At 49.5% G+C, this 26,303-nt stretch overlaps 1 protein-coding gene across 12 annotated transcripts in view; it reads left to right on the top strand.

Annotated features, from left to right (window-relative positions):
* NCOR2 (nuclear receptor corepressor 2) overlaps positions 1-26,303 on the top strand; it is a 359,203-nt gene that overhangs the window by 267,390 nt on the left and 65,510 nt on the right. For all 12 annotated transcript variants that reach the window (XM_072600693.1, XM_072600695.1, XM_072600694.1 and 9 more), the window contains 2 exons: positions 3,619-3,761; positions 17,618-17,765. In XM_072600693.1, the coding sequence (XP_072456794.1) occupies positions 3,619-3,761; positions 17,618-17,765 (291 nt within the window). The remainder of the gene's footprint in view (positions 1-3,618; positions 3,762-17,617; positions 17,766-26,303) is intronic.

The following is a 26,303-nucleotide window of genomic DNA, read 5'->3' as shown; positions in this document are numbered from 1 at the left end:
GCGGGGGGCGCCCATCTGGGGATGCCACCCCCCCTTACCGCTGGCGGGGGCAGGAGCGGGGCCAGGGCGGCAGAGTGCCCGCTGAGGACAGAGTGGAGGGCAGGTGTGTCCGGGAGGTTGCTGCCCCTTCCCGGGCGGGGAGGAGGCTGCTGAGCCGAGCCCTGCCTTTCCTGGCTGCCCAGACTGGATCTCCCCGGTAAGGGGGGGCGGCATCTGTGCTTGGGAAATAAGGCGGCGCTGTTGTGGGGAGGCACCAGCCTGGCCCGGTGCCCTCTGCTGTGGGGGCACCGGAGCCTTTCCTGGTGATGGGGGGGGAACTCGCCAATCGACCTTGGGTCAGGTTTTATTGTTTAGAAGGCAGCAGGAGGGAGGGCCGGCTGGGGCCAAAATGGACAGAGCCACCTCTGCGGAGGGACGCCAGGGTCACCCTCTGAACAAAAGGAAGCCTCTGCGCTGCCCAGTCCGAGCCCCAGGCTGGGGACCTGTGGATCCGTGGTAGCATCATCGATGCAGGGAGAGCCTCCCGTCTAGCCCCTTCCCTAGTTTTTCCAGATGGGGGAATGGATGCCCAGAGAGGTTAAACATCTTGCCCATGCTCACACAGCTAGCTAACAGCACACACACTTAGATGTCCTTCCTTACTGCCACTTCGGCATTTGGTCAGAGAGGGGCCGCTGACCTGCCTCCCCACCCCAGTGGGAAGTCTCAGCTGTTGCCCTGCCGAGTGACTTAAGGTCCCCGCCTGCCTCCCCTGCTTATTTATTTAATTTGGAAATGTCAATATACCTTGTGGTGCAGCCTGTCCTACCATCCCCCGTGGGGCTGGGCAGGGACCCCACACCCGCCTGCCCACCCACCAGCTGCCCCACCCTGGGCGCAGGGCCTCCTTTCCACCATGTTTGCCCTGACTTCTTTTGGCCCAGGATTTGAAAAGGGAATGTTCCCAGCCAGACATCCTCCAGGCGAAATGGCAGCCAAGCCTTGGGCTTAGGCTGGAAAGGTCAAGGGGCCGGTAGACACTAGATCCTTCTCCTCCCCCCCACCATTTTCCCCCCAGGCCTTGGGACACCTCAGAGAAACCTTCCTTCCGTCTGTTCAGGGATGGCCACGTGGCTTGTGAAGTCTTCCTGGTCTGGCTGGGGGGCTCAGGATGGCATCTGCACTGAGAACTCCAAAGACCCTCACCTTGTTGATCCTCACCTGTTTGGAGGGGGGGTGGGGCATCTGTTGGAGACTGACCTCTTACCCCTACACACACACTTGTTCTCTGCCTCTGACTGTCCACTGCTATTGCCCAACACACACACACACACACACACACACGGATATGGCTTTGCTCCAGAAAATCCTTTAGCCAATTCACCCTCCAGTCAAGCTGGCAGGAAGATTGTTTCATGTATTTATGTAAGGTCTAATTCAGGGCTTTCCAACTCCATGAGGGTAGAAAGGCTAAGCGACCTTGCTTCATACCCCTCCTCTCTGGCCACTCAGAAGTGGCCTGGGAGCTCAGGCTTGGACGTGAGGCTTGGGATGTCCAAGGTCAAGATGCCTGGGAGCAGAAAGATATAAATATACATGTCTGCAGAGTGTGTGTGTGTGTGTGTGTGTGTGTGTGTGTGTGTGTGTGTGTGTGTGTTGGGCAGTGTGTGTGTTTGTGCGTGTGTTGGGCAGATGGTCTGAGGTCTGGAAAAAAGCCTTCCTGGTCAGCCCAGGCTTTGTCCTCGAGGACAGAGGGGAGAGGCTTGAGGCTCTTGGAGGACCCTCCAACCCGGGTGAGTGGAGGATGAGTTGTTGACATTGCTGCTGAAGGGGATGTGGGTTCCACTGGAGAGCCAGCATGTGTGGCTGCTGTGACCCGGGATGGTGGGAGGGCCTCCTCACTTCCCCGCAATGTGGATGCTGCGTTGAAGTTTTCGAGGGCACACCTGCCAAGAGGGCAGGCTCCTCCTGTGACCCCCTCCATTGACAGAGAGCCTTGTAAAACCTTACCTCCACAATCCCTCTTCTGTGGAGAGGCTGCTTGGGGTTGGGGAACAGCTGGGCAACTCTTCCAAACTGTGAGTGAGAGAAAGTGCTGGTAGAAGGAGCATGGGTAGAAGGAGCGTGCATCAGGGACTCACTCAGTCAATCCAGCCAGCATTTCAAGGGCCCTGAAGATGGAAAGACCATAAACAGTTGTTCCTAACCTCGAGGAGCTTACCTTCTGTCAGTAACCCCCAGATAATAGACCTCCCCCTGCCCCAGCCTGGCACAGGGGCTCGCCTCCTTTCCTGAAAGGTCTTCCTTTTTCACCTTATTCCTGCAAGAAACCTTTCCTGATTTGGCATCATGGAAACAACTGTGGCCCTGGCATCAGCTGCCTTGAGTTCATACCCCGCCCCTGACATGGACTGCCTAGGTGACCCCCTTGGGCTGTTTCTTTACCTGTAAAAGGAGACAGATGGTGTGTGATGACCTCTTTGTCCCTGCCATCTAGAGCTTGGATCCCCTCATTATGTGTCTCCTCTCCCTCTAGTCCAAGTGCTTGGGTCTGTTGTGGACCAGGTGACTTTAGATGCCCCCAGAGAGAGCCCTGGAGTCAAAGGGATACAGAAAGGAGGGTGAGGGGAGGAGGGGGAGGGGGAGGGAGAAGGCAGTCTGCCTTTTGAGTCCTGGAGTTTGTCAGATCCTCTTTCAGGTGGTCCCAGCCTCTCCAGATGCTGACCCTTTGTGGTCCTTAAAAAATTTGAGGTTCATTTGTCTAGTATGGAGGCTGCTGGTCACATGGGTTGTGTGGGTAGGTGTGTGCAGGCTGTTTGTGAGGGAGGTCCTGGCCCAGCCCAGCCCTGTTCCTCTCACCCCCTTCCCAGGCCTGGTGGGGAACTGAAAACAAGGCCATGTCACATGGCCCCTTTCTGCAGCTGGGAATGTTGTGTCCAGGTCAGGGCAGCTGGCTTCCCGCTGCCCCAGGGCCTGTGTGAGGCTAGCCAGGAATTGGGAGGGGTCTGGGGGGACCCGGAGATTAGTGTCTGAAGTTTCTGCGGGGTGCTGGACAGAAGGTGCTTTGGGTCTAAGGGAGAGTGAGGAAGGGGCAGACTCCAGAGGAAGGCTTGGGGCTTCATCTTCTTTCTCCTCCACTTAGGACTCTGCATCTATAGCCTGGGCTCAGCTGCTGATTCCCTCTTTGGCTGAGGGCAGGTCCCTTCATCTCTCAGCCTCAGTTCTCTCTCCATACAGTGAGGGGGATGGACTCAGATCCAGCTCAAAGTCTACGATCCTTAATTCTAAGACTCAATAACTCTGGTATTTGGGAATCCTTCCAGCTCTCCTGGCCTCCATCTCCCCCTCTGTGCAGTGAGAGAGCTGAACTAGGTGAACTTCCAGGTCTGTGATCCTGAATGACTTCACCTTCCTGGACCTCAGTTTCCACATCTGCAGTATGGGAGTTGGACTAAGGGACCTCTGATCCCTTACCTGTGTGACATCGGGAAGGTCATATTCCTTCCCTGTTTCCTCCTTTGTAAAATATAAAGGGTCTGGCATAACTGATTTTGAGGGTCCTGCTGAGCAACAAAATCCTCTGTGTGATGGAAGGAAGCTGCCAGGCCTTAACCTGTTACCTTTCTTCCCTGGCCACAGGTCTCCTGGAACATGGGCGAAACTGGTCAGCCATTGCCAGGATGGTGGGGTCCAAGACAGTGTCCCAGTGTAAAAACTTCTACTTTAACTATAAGAAGAGACAGAATTTGGATGAGATCCTTCAGCAGCACAAGCTAAAAATGGTGAGTCCTTCAGCCCTGCCCTCCTTCCCCAACCCCCAAAGAAGGGTCCCTGGCTAGGCACCAGGATCCTGAATGGAAGGACTTGACTGTGCAGAATCTTAGGGATTCTGGGTTCTCCAAATCTGATCTTGTCCAGGAAAAAGAACTTCCTACATACAAGTCCCTCCTGGGTCAGTTATTTGGTCAGTGAGCATTTACTAAGCTCTGACTGTGTTCCAGGCACTGTGCTAAGTGCCAGGGAAAAGGAGGAAAGGCTAGAACAGCTCCCACCCTCAAGGGGTTTCTATTTTAATGAGATGCTAGAGATAAAAAGAGGCACTTTGGGGGTGAAGTGGGAGAGCATTGGGCCAACTTCAGATACTCACTAGCTTGATGACCTTGGGCAAGTCACTTCACCTCTGTCTAACTCTGTTTCCTCAATTGTGAAATGAAGATAATAGCCGCACAAGCTTCCCAGAGTTATTGTGAGGATCCAGGTAAATAGTATTCATAAAGTGTGTAGCACAGTGCCTGGAACATTCTCTTCCCTCTGCAAAAATAAGGGAGACTGAGTGGCAAGAGTGGTGGGCATGGCTTTAAACCCTGGCTATGCCACCACCTTTGGGACCTTGACTAAGTCACCTTCCCTCCATTTCCCAGTTTACTCATTTGTACAGTATGTCTGGGACCTTGACATAGGGCAGGGAGTTCTTGCTCAAGGGGGTCATGAATCCTTAACTTTTTCTGTGTTTTGGGGCCTTCTGGCAGTCCCGGTATACTTAGGAGTACGAAGGAAGCCCAATCTATTGGAACGCAGGGGCCTGGATTTTTTTTCTTAAGTTTATGGAATCCAGGCTAAGAGCCCCAAGCCTAGATGATCTTGAAAGGGACTTTCAGTCCATCAGTGAACGTGTACTAAGTGCCTTCGATTAAATGCCAGACACTGAGCGGAGTGCTGAGGGTATAGAAATGTCTGTGCCCTGTGGGAGTTTATTGTCTGATGGGGGAGAATAAGTTCTGTACAAGATCTGGGGAGATAGTCAGCCAAGGGAGGACACACAGACTAACAGGGCTTGGGAAAGTCTTCTAGGAAAAAACTTTCCAGCTCTAAATTTGGGATCTTTGAAGTCAGCTCTCCTTTTGTGCCTGGCACTGTGCTCAGCCCTGGGGTTCCAGAGCTGGCATTACATGTTTGAAGGGAGCTGGTAGTCCCATGGGGGAGAGAACATGTATGTCACTAAGATCTATGCAGAGAAGATAGACATAAGCAACTGAAACAATTCCTTTCCCAGGGCGATTGCATTCTTGGCACCATGTAAACAGACCAGTCTCTCCATGGTAATCTGGGTACTCATGAAGGATGCCGGGTAGGAACTGACTGAGTCTTGTTGGAAGCTAGGGATTGTAAGAGATGGAGCTGAGAGGTAGAGCATTCCAGGCATGGGGAGGGAAGGATGGGACATGTGATCTCTTCCCTCCCCATGCAGTCCAACCTCCTTTCTTCCTCCTTCCTCCTACCCTGTAGCACCCATGGCCATGAGGGAATCGGTGTTAGCTCTCCCAGGGCCAAGGCTCAGGTTCATACATCTGTATGTGTAGAGCTGGCAGAGACTTCCCTTTGGTGGACTGTGAAAGGGAACCTACCAGGGTGGGCAGCTGAGGCTGGCGCATTCTCTAACTTGAGGTTTTGGAGAGACTCCCTCTTCTTTGGTGAGAGTTGGGAAGGTGGAGCTTGAGTAGTTCTAGACAAGCTGGAGTGGTGAGAAGGGGAGGGGGGGAGGTCTCTTCTCATTCTCCCAGTTGTCCTGGTGGGAGTCAGGAACATAGCTCTGGAGCCGTAAGGGACTTCTGACACCACCAAGCTGTGTGCCTGGATCTGTGGATAGATTTAAGGGGGTCTGTGCATTTGGGGGGAATGGAAAATGACATCTGTATTTTTCACTCCTCTCCAACTGAAATTGAGTGCTTCCTTCCTTCCAATATTTAAAAAAACACAATTCTGGAAGGCTGTCCCTACTGATATGCAAGAGGTGAAGAAACCCTGGGCTGGTCCAGCCTTGCCATTTTACAGATGAGGAAATTAAGGCTTGGAAGGGGCCAGTAACTGGACCAGGTTCCGATGTGAAGACAGTGGCATTGTTGGAGTAGGAGCCAGATTCTCTGACCTCCAAATGAGTGTTGTCTTTAGGACACTGGCACCGGTTTTATCCCTAGAAAACAATGTGGAATTTCAAGTACATGGCTCTTATTTCCCCCAATTTAGTGAAGCTTAACAAAAATCTACATTACATGCTATGTTGAAAGTGGGGCTTGGGAGAGAGCTTGGCTCCACCAGCCAGGAATCTTTTCCAGGTGGGGTGCTCCCTGTCCTGTTAGGGCTCACATCAGTTATTTCCCACCAGCTGTCCGAGGCCCAGAGAGGGCAGTCAGGGTGCCTGGCGACACAGAGCAAGGGGGAGGGGGTTGGTTGGAGGGTGAGGCAGCTCAGATTCCATCCGGCCTCCAGGCTTGCCAACCTCATCCCCCTCGAGCCATCAGGTGCTTGGAGGGAGGAGGAGGAGGAAAAGAAAGAGCCGCTGACTCACACAGGAATTTCTTCTTGTCAGCCTGAAGGAATGAAAAGCTGGGGCTGCTCTTTCCCTCCTGGCCAGGTCCCTTCACCGCTGTGCTCTAGAAGCCAGGGCTTGCAGCTCCCTTGATAGCCAAGGCCAGTGGAAGGGGGCAGCTGTCATGGGGGTGCCTAAGCATCCTAGTCCGTCCTTCTGGCTGTGTAAGGGCCTTTGGGATGGCTGAATCAGTGAAGCCAGGGCTGGTTTTGTATTGGAATCCTGATGGTGCTTCCAGAATGGTATCCAGCACTTAGCCCAGGGCCCGGCACACAGTAGGCACTTCATAAATGTGGATGGATTGATTGATTGTCCCAGTCTTGTAGAAATAAGATGGAGACAGGTGTCTCCCTCCCACCAGGCGCTTATGGGATAGGTTGGCATTAGAAAGAGACTCTAGTCATCTGTTGATTCAGGTCCTTCTACATACCTCACTCCCCATTTCACAGATGAGGAAACTGAGGTAGAGAAGTACCCAGATTTATATAGGTGGTCTATGCCAGACATCTTCTAACTGTAGAAATGGATTTTTTTTCTCCCATACGATCCTGTTACTCCTTGCCCCCGTTAGTCCCATCCCAGGGACCCCCTTCTTACCATTCCTCTGAATTTCTCCATTTGGTCCAGACTTTAGAATTCAGTGGCACTCCCAGTGCGGAGATGCCTTCTGCCAATGCAAATAGATTGGCCCCTGCTCCTCGAGAGCACTGAGAGGCTAAGTAACTTGCCCAGAGTCACCCTTCTAGTCTCTGTCACAGGCCGGACTTGAACTGAGGTCCTGTCAACTCCAGAAGCCAGTTCTTTAGCCATACTACTATCTTTTCTCCATATTCTCCACTAAAGTCATATTCAAATAATTTCATGTCAGAGCTCCCTCTTATTCCCCTTCCCTCCTCTCTCCCTCTCCCCCTCTTTCTCCCTCCCTTCTAGCACCTTCTTCTCCCTCGCTTTCCCCTTGAACCCCTCCTTTCCCTTTCTATCTCTCTGTCTCTTTCCCTCTCTCCCTCTCCCCAGGGGATGCCACCTACTGCTTAGCCGACTTTGAAAACAGGTGTTGGGGCCATCAGATGTCATCGCCCTGTGGCCTAGGTTTCTGGTGATCGGCCTGTCCCAGTTCACCTGGGTTGCCCTTTGAACATATAGCCCCGTTGCCAGACTCACACTTGCTCTACTAGAACCTGCCAGGGCTCAGGTTCGTGGCAAGGCCTCAGATAACCTGGGGCTATCCTTGTGCCACAGTAAGGCATCCCACAGAGACTGTTCTGTCGTATCCAGAAACCCACTAATCATAGATCATGCTGACAGATTCTTCCTGGGATGCTGACAACTTGGGCACCTCCCTGTACCTCAGTTTCCTCATCTTTGTGTATGCGGATGTGTGTGTGTGCATGCACACGTGCTTGTGTACAAGGGACTAAGGTCTCTTCCCAGCTCTAAATCCATGTGGTGGGAATGGGCAGGGGAGGAGCTGGAGGGGAAGGTTGTGGGGATGGGCATTAGGAGGGAGAAACCTGTCCACCTCTGGGAGAGCCTGGAATGGTATGTCAATCAAGGGGGGGCAGCTTTTAAGGTTCCCAAAGCACTTTGCATCTAGTATTTCATTTGAGCCTCACAGCATTTGACCCCCATTTTACAGGTGAGGAAACTGGGAAAGCCCAAATGACTTGCACAGGGTCACAGCTGGTTAGAAAGCATAAGAAGCAGTACCTGAACCCAGGTCTTTCTGCCTCCACATCCAGCACTTTATTGAGACACCTAATGATAATTACCTGCTGTCAGGGATCCCAAAGATGTCAGTAAATGTACAGAAAAGTAGAGAAAAGTCCGAAGAAAATTTTTTTGCGGGGAGGAGGCAATTAAGGTTAAGTGACTTTCTCAGAGTCACACAGCTAGTAAGTGTCTGAGGCCAGATTTGAACTCGGGTCATCCTGACTGCTCTATCCACTGTACCAGCTAGTTTCCTTGTACGTAGAAAATTGAAAAGAAAAAAAATCTCACTGGATGGTGACTTGTCCCAGGACTGTTTCTCTCTGAATCCCATCAAGTCTAAAATAAGAAGAATCCTTAAAAAATGCTAACATTTATGAGGCCTCTTCTAAGCCAAGGATACCAGGGTTTGAGGTCCGCCACTGACACTTCCAGGTTGTGTGACTGTGGGCAAGTCACTGAACCTCTGTGCCCAGCGCCTTGCTCCAAGACAATAGCGTGTGTGCCAGCCTCCACTGGTGGAGGTAGCTTCCTCTTCAGGGAGTTTCCAGCGAAATCACAGGAGCAGACTCAATGTTGTCATCGTTTGAGGGGTAGTTGTCCATTTAGAAAGCATCTTCCATGCTTGATCTCATCTTACCCTCTCCACAGCCCAGTGAAGAGGCAAGGATAGAGTGTCTGTTAACTACCGTTAAGTCTCAGTTTCCTCATCTGTAAAATAGAGCAGTCATGGCCTCACCCTCATAGCTTTGTGTAGAGGATCCAATGAGATAATGTCTTTCGAGAGCTTAATTAATGGGGGACGATTAGCATTAACCTGCTCACTTCAAAGCTCAGATGAGACCAGAGATTGTAGATTTAGTGATGGGTGGGATTTTTGTCAAAAAAGAGTTGAAAGAATTGGTCCAATGCCACACAAGTGGTACCTGATACAGTGGAGAGACAGGATTGGAACCCAGGGTCCTGCCTCCAGATCTAGCACCTGCCAACAACACCAGGAAACTTGAAGAACCACACAGATGTCAGGAATTACTGTAACTGTTATGACTGTTAGTTTTTGTTTCAGATTCTGTCATTGGTTGAAGTAGAATGTAGACTGGTACCTGTTCCACAGTTCATAATCTTAGAGTTTCCAGGGGAATTCTAGGATGTCTGCTCTAATCCTTAGGGAGACAGAATCCTAAATCTTCCTCTCTGTCCTTCCCACTTCATGGTCATCAGAGCATTGGGAGGGCCCCCCTCCCCCAATCTCCTTTGTTCTGTAGAGGTCCAAAGAGGTGGCTCAACTTTGTGATATGACTTGTGTGAGTTAGCTCTGCCCTCTGAGGCCTAACAGACCAAGTGTCCTCTGTCCATCCCTTCAGACAGCCCTGAGTCTTCCCTTCTCCAAGGCTCCACTTTGCCCATCCCCTCATGGGGCCAACCTGGCTGTGTTTTTAAAAAGCCTCACTCTTCATTTTAGAGAAACAAACTCCTCTCACCCCTCAGGGAAAACCAAAACCCCTCCCCCTAGTCTTGGTCCCTGGCACTCCCAGGACAGAGGCCCCTCACCCAGTCTTGGTCCTCGGGGCTTCCAGGACAAAGGCCCCTCCAGTGTTGGGCCCTGGGGCTCCCAGGGGCACAGGAAACTGGCACTCCTCCATTGGCTGCCACCCACCCAGCCCAGCCTGTCTGGAGAGAGGAGGCTCCTGGCATGGCCATTTGGCTGGCCCAGGGAAGAGGGGAAGAAACATTGGGTCAGGGCCTTTGAAGTCAGTAGAGTGAGTGTCATCTTCCAGCCCTGATTCTCACAGGATCTAGCCAGAGCATTGTTACGTGGGAAGTCAGCAGGAAGCCACTCTTGGGGTGGTGCTTGTTTGCCTGAGTGAGGGTTATATAATTGCTGGCGTCCATGCCGAGTTTCCTTTATTTATTTATTTATGTTGGCCAGGCTTCACTCCTCCCTCAAGTAGAAACTGATACAGGCCGGCTTCTGCGCCTGTCTCCAGAAACCCTCCCCAGTCTCTTTTTTCAAGTCAGTTCCAGTCAGCAAGCGATGATGATGTGCCGACTGCATGTGAGGGACCCTCTGCTGGGCCATGGCAGTCAGAGCCAGAAGGACCTCAGAGGCCACCGAGTCCAGCCTGGCTGAGGCTCAGGGAAGGGAAGTCATGAGCCCCAAGTCACAGGAGGCACCTGCATCAAAGCTGGAGGTTATACCCCAGCCCCTGCTTTTGAGGAACTCGTGATCTAATGAAGAACTGTGGATTTCTAGAGGTGGAGGTCAAGGGAAAGACAGATGTGGGGAGTCAGGAGATTCGATCTGAAAACCTGATCTGCCCATTTCTTTGGCCCCCTGTCATTCCCTGTGAATATCTCAGTATCTCATACTACCAGGGCAGCTCCCTTTCCCCTGTGGCTTCAGCCACTGTTTGTGCCCCCAGCACCTGTTCTAAGCTCACTGGCTCTTAGATCTAGAACTGTAGGACCCCTCCTGCAGGTGCACAGAGGGCAGGGCTCCATTAAATGGCTGATCTGGGCTCCCCTGCTCCACACCTAGCACTCTTCAATCTTTCGGTGTCAGGGCAGGCTGGGGAAACTTACGGATCCCTTTTCAGAATCATGTTTTTAAATGCGTGAAATAAAGCACAAAAGATTACAGAGGGAATCCCACTCTCTTGAGTTACGTATACATATACTTACATATACATATATAAATTTTAAAAATATATAAAATATGAATGTTATCCACACTTACATACACATATACATACATATATATGAGTTAGTTTGTTGGCCCTCAGGTTAAGAACCTTGCTTTCTACCAAATGTTCCCTTCTCTGACCCTTGCTTTGCTCTCATTCAAAGCTGATGGGAATAGGTATGACAGAGGCACCATACTTGGTATCAGCAGATTTCCCCTTCTCCCTCCAAAAAGCAGCAAAGCAGCCCTCCCATGGAGGAGCCCCAGGCCCTCGGAACAAGGGACTTTGAGATCTCTCTCCATCCCCAATACGTGACACTTTGTCCCCTGGAGTTGTGGTGGGGACGGGGTAAAGGGGGTTGTCAAGCCTCTGCTGTACCCCTAATTGCCCCAAGTGTTGGGTCGTCTTGGAGCTCAGGAACACCCCCACCTACCCACCCCCTTGTCTTGATTTTATTTTTGGCTCCCCAGAGACAGTGTTTTAGAGTGGCTTTTGTCTGGCCCCAAATGCTAACAATCCTTCTCAGACAAAAATTGATTGGAGGAGAGGTAAAATCCCCCCCACAACTCTGTGCTCACCATTTCCCTGCCAGAGCTCCAGTGAGAACCCTCCAGGTTTAGGATCAGAGTGGGGAGGGGATGGGATGGTGGCTGCGCAAGGGTCTGTACCCTTACTGAAGGAAAATAAATGACGCCTCGTTGGTGCTTGGGGGACATGCTTATTTCCCCATATGTTTAGGAGCATGAGATCTTTTTTATTCCTCCCCCAAAATATATGTATATGTTTATTTTTGTCATTCTTTTCTTTTTAAATTGAGTTTCAAATTCTCTCCCTCCATCCCATGCCTCCCCCACCAACTGAAAAGGCAAGCAAAATGTTATCAGTTATACATGTGAGGTCATGCAGAACTTTTCCACATTAGCCATATCACCAATAAAACAAAAAAAAAGAGAGAAAATTATATTTCACTTTGCACTTGGAGTTCAGCAATTCTTTCTCTCGAGGTGGATTGCATTTTTTCATTGTGAGTCCTTTGGAACTGTTTTAGATCACTGTATTGATCAGAGTAGCCAAGTCTTTCAAAGTGGTTCATCATACAACATTCTGTTACTTTGCCCAATGATCTTGGTTCTTCTCACTTGACTTTGCATCAGTTCACGTAGGTCTTACCATGTTTTTTCTGAAATTATCCCCCTTGTCATTTCCCACCACGTAATAGTACTTCATCATAATCATATACCACAATTTGTTTGTTCATTCCCCAATTGATGGACATTCTCTTAATTTCCAATTCTTTGCCACCACGAAGAGCTGCTATAAAGACTCTTGTACCTATAGGCCCTTTTCCTTTTCCTTTGATCTCCTTGGGATACAGACCTAGCAGTGATATTATTGGCTCAAAGGATATGCATAGTTTGATAGCCCTTTGGGCATGGTTCCAAGTTGCTCTCCAGATTGGTTGAATCAGTTCACAATTCCACCAACAAACAATGTATTACTGTCCTTCTTTTTCCGTATCCTCTCCAGCATCTGTCATTTCTGATGGTGTGAGGTGGTATCTCAGAGTTGTTTTTGTTTGTATTTTTCCAATCAATAAATGAGTTAGAGAATTTTTTTCAGATGACTATAGATAAGTTTTGATTTCTTCTTCCCAAAACTGCCTGTTCATATTCTTTGACTACTTATCACTCAAGAATAATTCTGATTTTCATAAGTTTGACTCATTCCCTGTATATTTGAGAAATGAAGCCTTTATCGGAGAAATTTGCTGAAAATTGTTTGGTATTACTTCATTGTCTATGGTACCTTTTAGCAAAATATACTTTCCCTATTCATCTCTTTTAATTAGGTCAGGTTTTGCTTTTGCTTTGTCTGAGATCATGATTGCTACCCTTGCCTTTTTTTTTTTTTACTTCAGCTGAAGTATAATAGATTCTGCTCCAGCCCTTTATTTTAACTCTGTGTGTATGTTTCTGTCTCCAGTGTGTCTCTTATTAACAATATATTGTTGGATTCTGATTTCTAATCCATTCTGCTATCTGCTTCCATTTTATGGGTGTGCTTGCACCATTCACATTAATGATTACTGTGTATTTCCCTCCATCCCATTCTCTTCTGTTTCTTCCTCTCTCTCTTTTTAATTCTGTCCCTCCTCAAAAGTCTATTTTACTTCTAAACACTGCTTCTCTTAATCTATCTTCCCTTTTATCATCCCCTGCTCCCTTTCTCTTATCCCCTTCTCATGCTATTTCCCTTCTGAGCAAGAGATTTCTGTGTAGAACTCGTGTGTGAGAGTGTGTGTGTTTTCCCTCTTTGAACCAATTCTGATAAGAATGAGATTCAAGCTTTGTCTGCCACTGCCTCATTTTCCCCTCTACTGTAAAAGTCTTTCCTTTTTTATGTGAGAAAATTTCCCCCATTCTGTCTCTCTCACCCCACTTCTTCCAGTGCATCCCCTCTTTCTCACCCCTTCATTTTTGGGGAGATCATCCCAACATAACTCACTCACATCCACACCCTCTATCTATGTAGACTCCTCCTAACCAGCCCACATATGAGAAGCTTCTGTATCATCTTCTCATACAGGAATGTAAACAGCTCAACTTCATTGAGCCATTTATGAGGATTCTTTCACGTTTACCTTCTTATGTTCCTCTTGTCTTATGTTTGCTCTTCAGCCCTGATCTTTTGGCACGAATGCTTGAAAGGTCTCTATTTGATAAAATAGCTCATTTTTTCCCCCTTAAAGATTATGTTCGGTTTCGCTGGATAGGTGATTCTTGGCTGTAATGCCAGCTCCTTTCCTTCTGGAATATCATATTCCAACCTTTCTGTTCCTTTAATGTGGAAGCTGCTAAACCTTGTGTGATTCTGATTGTGGCTTCATGATATTTCAGTTATCCCTTTCTGGCTGCTTATAATGTTTTCTCCATCACCTGGTCATGGGATTTGGCTAATCTAATCAGGATCTCTGATATTTTACTTTGGGATCTCTTTCAGGAGGTAATTGGTAGATTCTTTCAATTTCTATCTTGCCCTTTGGTTCTAAACAGTAAGGCAGTTTTCTGTATAATTTCTTGAAATACGATGTCTAGGCTTTGGGGTCTTCTTTTTTGATCAAGGCCTTCAATAATTCTCAAATTACTTCTCCATGATCTCTTTGCTAGGTCCGTTGTTTTTTTGATGAGATGTTTCATATGTTCTCCAGTCTTTTCATTCCCTTGATGTTTCATGGAGTCATTAGCTTCCACTTGCCCAATTCTGATTTTTAAGGAATTATTTTCTCCTGTGAGCTTTTGTACCTCCTTTTCCATTTAGTCAGTTCAGCTTTTTAAAGAGTTTTTTTCTTCCGTTAATTTGTGTCTCAGTTTCCTTTTTAAGGTGTTATTTTCTTCAGTGTGTTTTGTGCCTCTTCCGCCAAGCTGTGGATTCTTGTTTCATAATTATCTTGCATCATTCTCATTTCTTTTCCCAATTTTTCCTCTACCACACTTACTTCTTTCTTAAATGTTCCAGGAATTCTTGTTGAACTTGTCTCTAATGAGCATTTTCCTTTGAGGCTTTTTTGTGACAGCATTCCTATTGTTGTCTCCTTCTAAGTTTGTGTCATGGTCTTCCCTGCCACCGTCCTAGTTTTTTGTTGTTTGCTCATTTTTCCAGCCTATTTCTTGTTATTAAATTTGGACTCTGCTCCCCTGGGAAGGCACCATCCTAAGCTTCAGGTGTTTTGGTGCTGCTGTTTTCAGTCTAGCTTTGAGAGTCTGCAAGTTTGTGGTGTGATCCAGTGAGAGATGTGTCCGCTGCTCTCCTGGTCTTTACTCAGGAAGGGTCCTTGCTTCTCTGCAGCCACAAACCCTAGTGCTTGACCCTTGGGCAGGGTCCCTGCTTACTTGTGAATCTCTAGGCTTTCCTGTCTGCCCTGGAACTATGACCCAGAGCTGCTGTGGGCAGTAGAGTTACCAGTCAACTCCAGCTGCACCCAGTGCCAGCTGAGGGCCTCCTGGAGTCTTCCTGACCAGTTGTCTAAGCAGATGCTATTGTGCCCTGGAGTGGCCCCCTCCTCAGTGTCACAGACATCTCCTGCCCACCTCCTCATTTGTCTTGGGCTGGAAAAATGTCTCACTCTCACCTTTTGTTGACTCTGCCACTCTAAAATTTGATCTGAAGTGTTATTTTAAAGTTATTTAAAAGGGAATATTGGAAGAGTCCACCATCTTGGCTCCCCTGCTAGCTCAGAAGGGGAAAAGGGGCAAATCCAGTTCTTGCTTTGAACTGGGTCATTGGGGACAATAAAATGGAGACCAGAAAGGGATCTTCATGGGGCCCAGTTCTTAGTGAAGTAGGGGCCAGATTACATGGCCACAGAGGTCTTCTCTGGCTCTCTTCCTAGTCCTGTGGTCCTGTGACCTTGGGAAAGTCATTTACCTCAGTTTTCTTGCCTGTAAAATGAAAGGGTATGAAAGGGTTGGACCAGATGAATGACATTCTGAGGTCCCTGTCAGGGCCAGGTGGGGAGGGAGGGTGGTGGTGGCCAGGGTTAGAGTACCTTAAGTTTGATAGGCAGTCACTATTCTTTTACTTTAGGAGTACACATAACATAGGATCATAGACTGAGAGCTGGTAGGGACCTTGGAGGCCCCTGAGAAGGACCACTTGCCCATTTTACAGATGAAGAAACAGAGGCTTAGAGAGAGTCCATGACATTCCCATGACACCTGCTTAGTCCTGTGGTGGGACTTGAACTCAGGTCTTTCTGACTGAAGGAAACTGAGGCCGTGCCTATCAATGCTGCTGTGTAGGGCCACAGGGTAGTCGTCACCTCCCTTGATTTGGTGTCTTCTGCCAACACAAGCTTCACCTCTATCTGATAAGGGAGGCCCATTGTGGGTCAGTGACTTTGCAGAGTGTCCACACCTCCTGCAGCTTTGGAGTCTTGTGAGTCAAGTAGAGGAGAAGAAACAAGGCAGCAAGTGTTTTTAAGTCCTGCCTCTGGCAGGCAGCCTGCCTTCCCCAGCCCCTCCTGACTCCAGAATGGCTCCCTATTTATATTGTCTGTAGCCTGCTTGGCACAGCACTCCCTCACTGAAATCTGATTTTCCTGCATGTCGTGGCGTCGTGGTCCACTTTGAGAACGAAGGACAAACAACGAGACTGCTTTGTGTGTATGGATTGGAACGCCTTGAGGGCAGGGGGCTTTCTCTTTTTGTATCCACAGGGCTTAGCCCAGTGCCTGGCACGTCATTGTAGTAGGCTCTGAACATACACTTATTCCGTTTCCTGCCCCTTCCTCCATAAGGTATAGTCTTTCAGAGGTCACTTAGAGAACTGAGAAGTTGTCTACCCAGGTCACACAGCATGGGGGTCTCAGAGACAGGGTTTGAGCCTGGGTCGTCCTGGCTCCAAGACCAACTCTCCCTGACGCTCCATCCTGCTCTGATGATTGCTGTTGATGGTGATGATGGTGATGAGGATGGGCAACATGGCCTGGTAGACAGAGGGTCCTGCCCTGAATCAGGATGTCCTGGGTTCAGATCCCATCACTGACCCCTCCTAGGTGTGTGACCCTTCACCTCTCAGTGCCCCAGGCAGCTTGTCTAAGCCTGACCGTGGGACGACTGCCAGTCTACATGAGGAGGGGAGTTTCTTCACCGAAGAGTCTCGGTGCTGATGAAATTAGGAATCTGAGTCAAACAGGGACAATTAGTACTCACAGAGGCCTGTGGCCTAGGGCATCTGGCTGACCTGGGCTTAGCTGTCATCTGCTAGACCTGTGACCTGTGCAAGGCCCTCTGCTTGTCTTTTATCACCCCAGACTTTGGAGGTCACCATTCCAGACCCCAAAGAAAGGTCACAGTAGCTCATCTCAATATGGCGCATTAGTGTTAGCACAGACCAGGCATGTTACTTCACTTAACCCTTTCTACAGTCTTTGGAGACAGCATCATCTCCATTTTAGAGGGGGAGGAAACAGGGTCAGGGAAGAAAAAGGAAGTTCCCAAGGATGGCATATAGGTGAGCAAAGGTCAAAGCTGGAATTTGAGTGCAGGATCCTTGACTCTGAGTCCAACATTCTTTTTCCTACCCCTTTCTAATCCTCAGAGAACTTGAGTCTGATAACCCCACCACACACAGAGAACGTGTGAACCAAGGGCTCAGCTCTGGTGTCTACAACAAATACCACAGGTGTTAGGAAGGGGCAGGGAGGAGGCATCCCTATTGGCTTGAATAGATTTCTTGCAGGCTGCAAGATTTTAGCTAATCCTTGAAGGATGAACAGAAATTAGATTTGATGAGACATGGAATAGTGGGGTAAGTCCTGGATTTGGGAGTTAAGAGGCTGGCATTTCAACCTATAATCTAGACTTATGACCTTGGGTGATACCACTCTGAACATCTTATTGTGACCTCAGTTTCTTTGTTTAAATGGATATCTTTGACAAAATGAGTCATGTATGAGTAGTTCATGAGGGAGAATGTGTTGGATTTAGAAGTCAAAGGACCTGGGTTTGAATGCTGACTCTGCTTCTTAAGGCCAGGATGACCTTGGACAAGTCACTTCTGGGGCTCAGTTTCCTGATCTGTAAAATGAGGACATTGGGCTAGTTGACCTCTCAAGTCCCTTCCAGTTCTGAAGCGATGACTCCATCATCCCTTCCAGAATGAAGCCTTTAGTGATCCCTGGTGTCCCCTGTAGGCACACCCCTGCCCCCCCCCCCGTATTTATTTGTATTTATATCACATAGATACAATCTATACAATGTGTATATATTGTCTTCTTGATTGCATACAGTAGACAATGTTGTGATAAAGCTGGAATGTCCCTTTCCTCAGGGCTGTAAACCGTCCATCCCTCCCTAAGTCTTTGCCCTTTTTGTCCCAGGAGAAGGAGAGAAATGCTCGGCGGAAGAAGAAAAAAACCGAAGCCGTGCCGAGCGAGGAGACCACATTCCCTCCAGTGGTAGAGGATGAGGAGATGGAGGCATCTGGGATAAGTGGCAATGAGGAGGAGATGACAGAGGAGGCAGATGGTAAGAGAAGGCACCGGATGATGGAGCAGATTGACACTGCCACCAGGTTGTGCTTGAGGAAACCGATCCGATCTGGGGAAGGCAGAGCAAGATGGCAACCTGTTGGCATGGAGGCTGTCGAGTCCTTATGGGAGATCACAGTGGCTGGGGTTGGGCAGGGGTTGGGGGGAGGCAGAGTCGAACCGGAGAGACCTGTGATAAGGTAGCAGCCAGTCAGTGGAGCCCATCCTGGAGAGTCAGCCTCTGTCAACAGAGCTGTTCCTGCCCTCACTCCTATTTCTGCCTGGGACTTTCTTGGTCTCTATTTCTGTGTCCCTCTCTGAATGCCTGTGTGTTTGTGATGAAATGAGGGAGCGTGTGTGTGTATGTGTGTGTGTGTGTGTGTGTGTACCATACATTATTGTGCAGCTAGCAAGATTGTCATGTGTGTATGTGTAAGACCTAGTAACCAGGTCTCTTCTCACTGAAGTCCATTCCAGTTTTAGGTCTGTGGGAATGTTTAGCCCTCTCCCCACCTACATCACTCATGTGCACACACACACACACACTTTCTCTTTCTCTCTCCCTCCCTCCCTCCCTCTCTCTCTCTCTCTCTTCCCTGAGGGGAAGGTGTCTGTGCTCAGCCTCCTCAGATTATTTGACCTCAGCACGTGTTGAGTGTGGGTGCTGAGAAGAGAGTCCTCCTACACCCCACTTTCCCTTCTCCTTCCCCTCTCCTCCCCCCCCCCCCCCCCCCAGCGAGGTAAGAATTAAATCATCCTCTGAGAAAGAAGGGGCAAAGTCGACTCTGCCACTAACACGTCTCTTCCTCAGGGCCGGTCTGCCCCCTCGCTCCTCCAGCTTTCCTTTTCCCCTCCCCTCCTTCCTTATCCTTACCTGTCCATCCGTTTCCTTCTGAGTCTGAACCAACTCTCTTCCCAAGCCCTTGTGTCCTCCTATCACCTCTTGGTTTCCTTAACCCTTAAGAATTGCCCCAAGCTCATCCAGAGTGGAGGTGTCACAGGCCTGTGTGAGGAAAAGGGGAGCCTCGAGGCTGATGCTGGCACCCCAGGGTATGTCATCCCCCAGTTGGCCCCACCTCCCTCCCCAGCAAGATGGAGAGGCCCCTTGCTCAAGCTCATATCCTAGGAAAAGCCAGAAAAGTTTTTGGCAGGCACCTACTATAAGCCTGTGCTAAGCACTGTGGATATAAAGAATGATAAGAGACAGTCCCCAGTCCTCACAGACCTCACAGTCTAGTGGAGGAGACCACATGTAAATGAGTCTATACAAATGGGCTCCAGCTACAATGAGAATAAGGGAAGGCCTAGGCATTAAAGAAGTCTTGCAGCAGGGAGGATTTTAGCTGGGACTTGGAGGAAGCCTGGGATGGAAGGAGGAGGAGCAGAAGAGGGAAAGGGGCCTCCCAGACCTAGGAGACGACCGGCACAAAGACCCGAGGTCCAAAGATGGAGGGGGATGTGTAAGGCTCAGCCAGGAGGTTGGCGTCACGGAGTGTCTGGAAAGGGAGCAGGGGGCCAGTTATAAACGGCTTTGAATGCCAGACGATTTCACTTCAGATTCTGGTGCCAGGGAGCCTCTGGGCTTTATGGAACAGGGCAGGCCTGTGACGTAGTGACGTGGGAGCTCTGGGAAGGTCTGAGCCTGCTGGTCATGAGCTAAGACTCTGTGGCTCTAAGATTCTACCACCCCTTGGGCTTGGGCTTTGGGTACCAGGAGAGAGAGAGAGAGAGAGAGAGAGAGAGAGAGAGAGAGAGAGAGAGAGAGAGAGGGAGAGAGGGAGAGAATAAGAGAGAGAGAGAGAGAGAGAGAGAGAGAGTGTGTGTGTGTGTGTGTGTGTGTGTGTGTGTGTGTGTGTGTGAGATTTTCCAGGGTTGGCTCTGCCCTCCAGTACTGACCCTCAGGATGCCTCTCATGCAGCCATAAAGGGGCAGGCCACAGGGGCTGGAAATTGCTGGTCTCCTTGAGTCTTTATTTTCCTACAAAAAGTGACTCATTAGGGAGCAAATTCTGGGCAGATGCGCACTGGTGGGAGCCTGGTGACTTCTTCACATAATGCCAGCCTATTTGATGAACTGAGCCCAGCCTCATTCAGGAGGAAACAAGGCCTGATGGGAAGGACCACCCTCCTTGGCATAGCGGCTTCCCCTTCTCTCTGAGGTCAGCATGCCTTCCAAGACTTGACCTTGGCGGGGGCAGGCCACTGGCCTCCTCCTGTTTCTTGGGAAGGACCTTTTGGGGGTAGGGGAATGGTGGTCTGACTCCCATCTTAACAATCCTACATGGTGCCACAGAAAGAGTTCTAGATGTGAAGTCAGATGACATGGGTTTGAATCCCATGCAGCTCTAGCTGTCACTTCCCTTTAGACCCCAGAGTCAGTGGCAGAACCCAACCCTCCTAATCCTCTACCAGGCAGCCCCATGGATTTGGAAAACACAGGGGAAGGGGAGTCTAGACCCAGACTTCTCGCTTTGAAAAAGGATGAGTTTGGACATGGTGATTTCTGGAACTTTTCAAGGCCTCAGTTTCCTCATCTGTCTAATGAGAGAGTTAAGCTACAGTCATTCCTTTCCAGTTTTCCATCTGTGTTTCAATGACTTCTGAATGAGCCTCACTTCTATGAGCTTTATGCTGTGGGGGATGGGTGAGATGTTCTCTAAAGCCCCTTCTAGCCCTGACTCTGTGGTCCTAGGACCTCTGCAGGCCTCAGTTTCTTTCTCTTTAAAGTCAGATGCCTAGATGCCCCTTCCAGCCCTCCGTTTGATTGTACAAAACACTTTGTCGTATATGCTCCATGACCAGCCCTCCATTAAGGGGACAGGGGCAGGTGTGTTTTTCCGGTGCCACCTGCCCATTTCTTTGACTAACAGGTTTTTATAAGCTAGAAGACCCCTTAGGAATCTCTCACACAACATCTCCCTTTTACCAAAAGCCCTCTGAGCAGAAGGATTTGCCCCAAATTACAGCCTGGGAAGTGGTACTTCCTCATTCTCCAAATCTGTTGCTTTCCCCTACTTTGCCACATTTTCAGAAAGAGGAAGGGACTTCTGTCTGAGGTCTTAGAGCAAATCGGCGGCCAAGCTGGACTTGAACCCAGGTCTCTAGACTCTCTTCCCCTGTGCTTTCCAAAGCCACTGGGCTGCCTGGTAAAGGATTAGGAGGGCTGGGTTCTGCTCCTGACTCGACCACTGACTCTGGATGACCTGGAGTCAGAATCTTCACTTCTTTCCTTACAGAAGAACAGTAGGATAGAAGCCAAGGAGGAGAGACTGGATTAGCCCCCCCTTCACCTGTCTGAGGTCACTTCAGGTCCAGCCACAAAGAGCTTCCTCCCTTCCCACTCCTGAGCCAATGTAAACACATTTACTAGCTGTGTGACCCTGAGTGAGTCACTTAAGATTTCTCTTCCTCAACCACCTCTCCTGAGAACGGGGATAATAAGAACCCCTGTCTCCCAAGATGAGCTGTGCTGTTCCTGAGATAATGTCAGTACAGTGCTTTGCAAACCTTACTGCACCATGTAAGGTGCACCCTGTAAAATTGCACCCAGTTCCAGCGCACAAGAGGGTCTTCTGTGCTGGGTGCCTTTTGAACACTCAAGTCTTACTTGCCATAGAGAGGAGGAATCACTCAACCAACACATTGATTCCATGTGGGGAGAGGAAAGTGCCCTGGGCTACCATTCAAATGCCGTGGCTGACCCCAAGGCCAGTCACTTCTCTACCTTGGGGCTCAATTTCCTCATCTGTAGCATGAGGAGTTGGAGTAGAGGACCATCTCTTTTCACTGAATTCTGGGCTTCCTCAATAGTCGATAAATTGGTCACCAAGCATTTATCAAGCACTTACTGTATGTATGCCCCATACCTAGGCTGAGTGCTTGGAATACAAGGACCAACACTCCCCTCAGGAAGTTCATATTCTATTGGGAAAGAATAAAGTATGCACAAAATAAAGCCATGGGGAGTCAAAGGGCCTGTCCTCGAAGGCCTTGGCTAAGCTAAGCTCTGAACCTGCCCTGCTCTGGGCCATGGGAGCCATTGGGAGAGAGATAAAAGAATAAGATAGTCAGTCCTACCTTCAAAGGGCTTCTACTCTGGTAGCAGAAAGAGGACACAGATAGAAATCCATGGAAAAGAGTTTGCTCAGAGATAACTCTAGGTGTGGTTGACATAACTCTATGTCTCATAGAGGGACATCCCTCTATGTCTCAGAGGGATGGAATCACTCGTTTTGTTTTTGGAGGCAATCTTGGGTCACTCAGCTAGTAAGTGTCTGAGGTTGGATTTGAATTCAGGTCCTCCTGACTCCAGAGTCGATGCTCTATCCACTGTGCTTTCCCTAAAATCACTTATCCTTGGTCACATAGCATTGATGAGCAGAACTTAGGCCTCCTGGCTTCCAGTCTGGGGTTCTTTTCACTCTACCATGGGATCAAACTGCCAAGGGTGCCAGCTTGGGGAAAGTCTCAAAGGCCAAGATAGTGGGGCTGGATATCATGGGTATCTCTCTGAGTACCAGGGCATACAGCTCCTTCCCTTATCTCTCTCAGAGGGAGGTGCTCCTCCTTGGAGACGTCTTTGTCATCTCAGGGGCACCTGGTAGTACATCTGTTGTCCCGAGAAGGCCTAAGACTGGAACTTTGGGGTTCACTGAGGACAGGACTTAGGAGGATGTTTGTTTCCCCTGCTCAGACCTTGAACCTGTGTCAAGCCCTGTGAACCAGCATAATTTGGAAATTGTGTGGCATTGACGGACTGTCAGAAAAGCTACCAGAAGGAAGCTTTGCTGGGATAATGGAAAATTTGATGTGTGTTAGGACAGGGGGCAAGGCCAGGTGCTGTGGTGTCTACACTCGCCTCCCCACAGTCTCCCTTCATGTTGCCATTTATCAAGAAGCCCATCTATAATGAGAGTGCTGTGCTACGCCATGAGGAGACAGGCAGAGAATGGAGCGGTGCCTGCCTTCATAGAGCTGACAGCCTATGCAGCTGATAGATGTGATGATGCAATGTCACTGAAAGTGGTGTCAGACAAGAGTGTGTCTAGCTGCGGGCACTCCTGAGAGGCACCACCAAGGAAGCAAGAGGTGGCAGGGCTTGTGCCTGGGCACAAGGAATGCCAAGGGGGGCAGCTGACCATTTGGAGGAGAGTGGTGCATACCCAGCTAGAAAAGCAGGTCAGAGTCGGCTTGGGAAGCCAGGCTGACAAGCTCCTGTTTCATCCCGGAGGCAAGGGAACCAGTGACCCCAGAAGTGTTTCTTAAGCACCTGTTAGCTCTGCCCAGCACAGCGACTGGGGGGGAATCATGCAAAGCCTCACTTGTAAGGCGGTGCTTGAACCTGAGCACCCTAAGACTGAGGATGTGAGGAACAGCCTTTGTCAAGGCAGTGAGGTGAGAGGGACGGGGAGGGGGAAGGGTTGGGGTCAAATCCTGTCTCAGGTACTTCTTAATTGTGTGACCTTGGGCAAGCCTTGGTGTGCCTCAGTTTCCTCCTCTGTAAATAAATAACTGTAATAACCTTTTTTCCAGGGCTGCTCTGAGGATCAGATGGAATGATGCATAAAACACTTTGCAGACCTAACGCTGCATATAAATCTCAGCTGTTATCATCATTGGCTCATTCCTCTCATCTTTTTTCTTTTTAAAATGCATTTTATGGATACCTTCCCTGGCCAGAGAGCCATCCCTTTATAACACAATAAAAAAGAGGAGGAAACATTTCAGCAAAACTAATGAAGAGACTGGAAAGACCAAACTGACCAAGCAGCAGGGATGGTTAAGCACCTACTGTGTGCCAGCCTCAGGCCCTGGGGACTCAAGGACAAATGGTGAAACAAATGGACAGTCTTGGGGGAGGTGGCAGGTTTGTTCTAAGTAGAACCTTAAACGTTGCAAGTGAATAGTTGCAAATACATAAGAGCAGTGCCTTGGGGGGGTTCTGGTTTTTGGGGGATCAGGACAAGCTTCATGAACAGGATGACAGCTGTGTTTGAAAAGGAGGGGGAAAGTTTATTCTAGACAGGAGGATGGCCATTAGAGTCACTGTTCGGTCCCCATCGCCCTGCACCTCTGCAGCCAAGCTCGTCTTTTACTCAGATTCAGATGGAAATGATCCCAGGACAAGTCTCTGGCTTGCTGCACTAATGGCTTGGTGCTCTGGGACCTGCAGGCTCTTGCACAGACAGGCAGACAAACTACCTTTTGTAGCTAAGTAAAGGTGATTATAATTATAACGACAGCTCATTTGTTAAGGTTTGCAGAGCATTTTTTCCCTCAGAATCACCCACTATTGTTGGAGCTAATATTTCCACTTTCCAGATTAGGAAACCAAAACACAGAAAAGCGGAGTGAGTTGCCTCAGGTCACACAGCTAAGGGGTCTCTAGGGAAAGATTTGAACTTGGATCTTCCGGCTTCCTAATCCTGTGCTCTATGCACTGCACCACCTCAGAGCTGTTAGTGCGAGGATAGAAGCTTCTATCCTCTGCTTGCTCTCGCTGACAGTGTCCTTGGCACCATGTCTGACAGCTCTAACCATCTAATTGTTGGAGAGAGGGGAGAGGAGAGGAGGGGGAGAGAGAAGAGAGAGGAGAGAGACAGAGGGAGGAGGAAAAGAGACAGATCCACAGAGAGAAAGAGACAGAGAGACAATGAGAGGAGAGAGAAAAAGGAGAGAGGAGAGAGAGAAGTGAAAAGAGACAGGGAATGGGAGGGGAGAGAGAAATGGAGGGAGAGACAGAGGGATGAGGGAAGGAGGAATGAGAGAGAGAGGGAGAGACTGACTCCGAAGGATGTGGGTCTGGAATGAGCTGGAACAGCTCCCATCCAAAATTACTGTGGCACAGAGGGCCTTGAATTCCCATTTTTGATTTGGAGAAAGTAACCTTTGAGGTGGCCTTTTAAGAAGGCAGGTAGATGATGTATGAGAGTCTGGAAGACTTGAGTTGGAATCCCACCCTCAGATCCTTTCTGAGCAAGTCACTTACCGCCGCCTTCTGCCTGCCTCAGTTTCCCCACCTGTAAAATGTGGATGAAAGGACTACGTCCCAGGGTGAACATCAAATGAGATAATATTTGTAAAGCACTTGGCAAACATGAAAACTCCATTTAAATGTGAGTTCTTATTATTAGTTTGTAGTATTAAAAGATTCAGGGAAGAATGCTTGTTTCTGAAATTTTCCTGGGGGGCCAACCCCTGGGCAGTATCTGACCCTCCTCCTCCTTCCTGCCTCTGGCTGTGAGGATCAGGCCTTGGGACCAGAGAACCTGTGGCATTTTCAAAAAGCTCCATTTACCCCAGAATAACCCTGCCTTTCTCTGGCCTTCCTGATGAAAGGCTGTTCTCTCCCAACCTAATTAACCTGACCTCCAGTCTTCTTGTTCATGCTTCTGACATCAGTAGAGAGAAGAGCGGGAAGGGCCGATCTGGGGGTGGGGGAGCAAAGCAAGGTCAGCACTGGTGGGATGGGGAGCAAGGAAGGGAGAAGGTGTGTGGGATGGAGAGGGGGAGAGAGAGAGAAGAATGTGGGATGGGCAGGAGCAGAGAGGCAGAGGCAGGACAGAGGAGAGAATAGGGAGTGAGGAGGAGCATCTAGTCCCTGGGAACCCAGCGTCCTGGCTTCCACTGGCACAGGGCCCTGCGAGTGACTCCTCGTCGGCTCTTTGGTGAGCGCTCCAGAAAGCCTGGCAGGTGGTTGACCCGCGTGGTCCACAGAGGAGGCTGGCTCGGGCCCTTCTGTGTGTGCCCCCTTGGAGTTCATTTCACACTGTGGGGATCTGGCCCTCCTCACCTTTGTGGTACTCTCTGCCCACCTTCTGGCTTTTCATGCTTCTGGTAACAGGGTGGCCAGGACTGAATACAGGGGCTCCTTTTTCAGGGGAGTGGGGAAGGAGTCAGGGAAAAGCGGGTCTCTGTCCACGGAGCCTCGAGTGCCAGAACCAGACCAGGGCTGATGATAGTGGGGCCTGCTCAGTGTCCTGCTCTCAATACCCCAGGTCCTCATCGTAGTTGCTTTTTGGCAGGGAATACCTTCCTTGAGAGTCATCGGGGATCCCCTGTCAGAAGCCTTCCTCCTACTTAGTGAGGCTGTCAGCCTGTCTTATTGACATGTCCTGGGGTCCTTCCTTCTCTGGGCCACATCCTGTTCACACCCCATCCCCAACCCAATTTAGCATCCTCTGTCATAACTGGGCTTTCAGCAGTCTGCAGGAGGGAGGCCTTCCGGCAGTCTGGACTCATCCCTGTCCTTATCTGAGATGCATAGATTGAGACCTTTGGCAAGAAACGGAGGAAGGAGTGTGTGTCTGTGTGTGTGTCTGTGTGTGTGTGTGTCTGTGTCTATGTGTGTGTCTGTGTCTGTGTGTCTGAAGTGTGTGTGTCTCTGTGTGTCTGTGTGTGTGCGCATGTTCTTTCCCTTGGTGATGGTGAATGGTTATAAACTACTGGCCTTCCCTTTTAGCCAGCTAGGGAATTCTTTCTTTCCTCTGCCCATCCTGCCTGCCTCTGAGGCCCTGCCCAGCTCTGTGCAGTAGAAG

The sequence above is a fragment of the Notamacropus eugenii genome, chromosome 4 (assembly GCF_028372415.1).
Source record: "Notamacropus eugenii isolate mMacEug1 chromosome 4, mMacEug1.pri_v2, whole genome shotgun sequence".
Lineage (NCBI taxonomy): Eukaryota > Metazoa > Chordata > Mammalia > Diprotodontia > Macropodidae > Notamacropus > Notamacropus eugenii.
The sequence above is the reverse complement of the archived record's forward strand: the minus strand, read 5'-3'. Positions and strand labels throughout refer to the sequence as shown.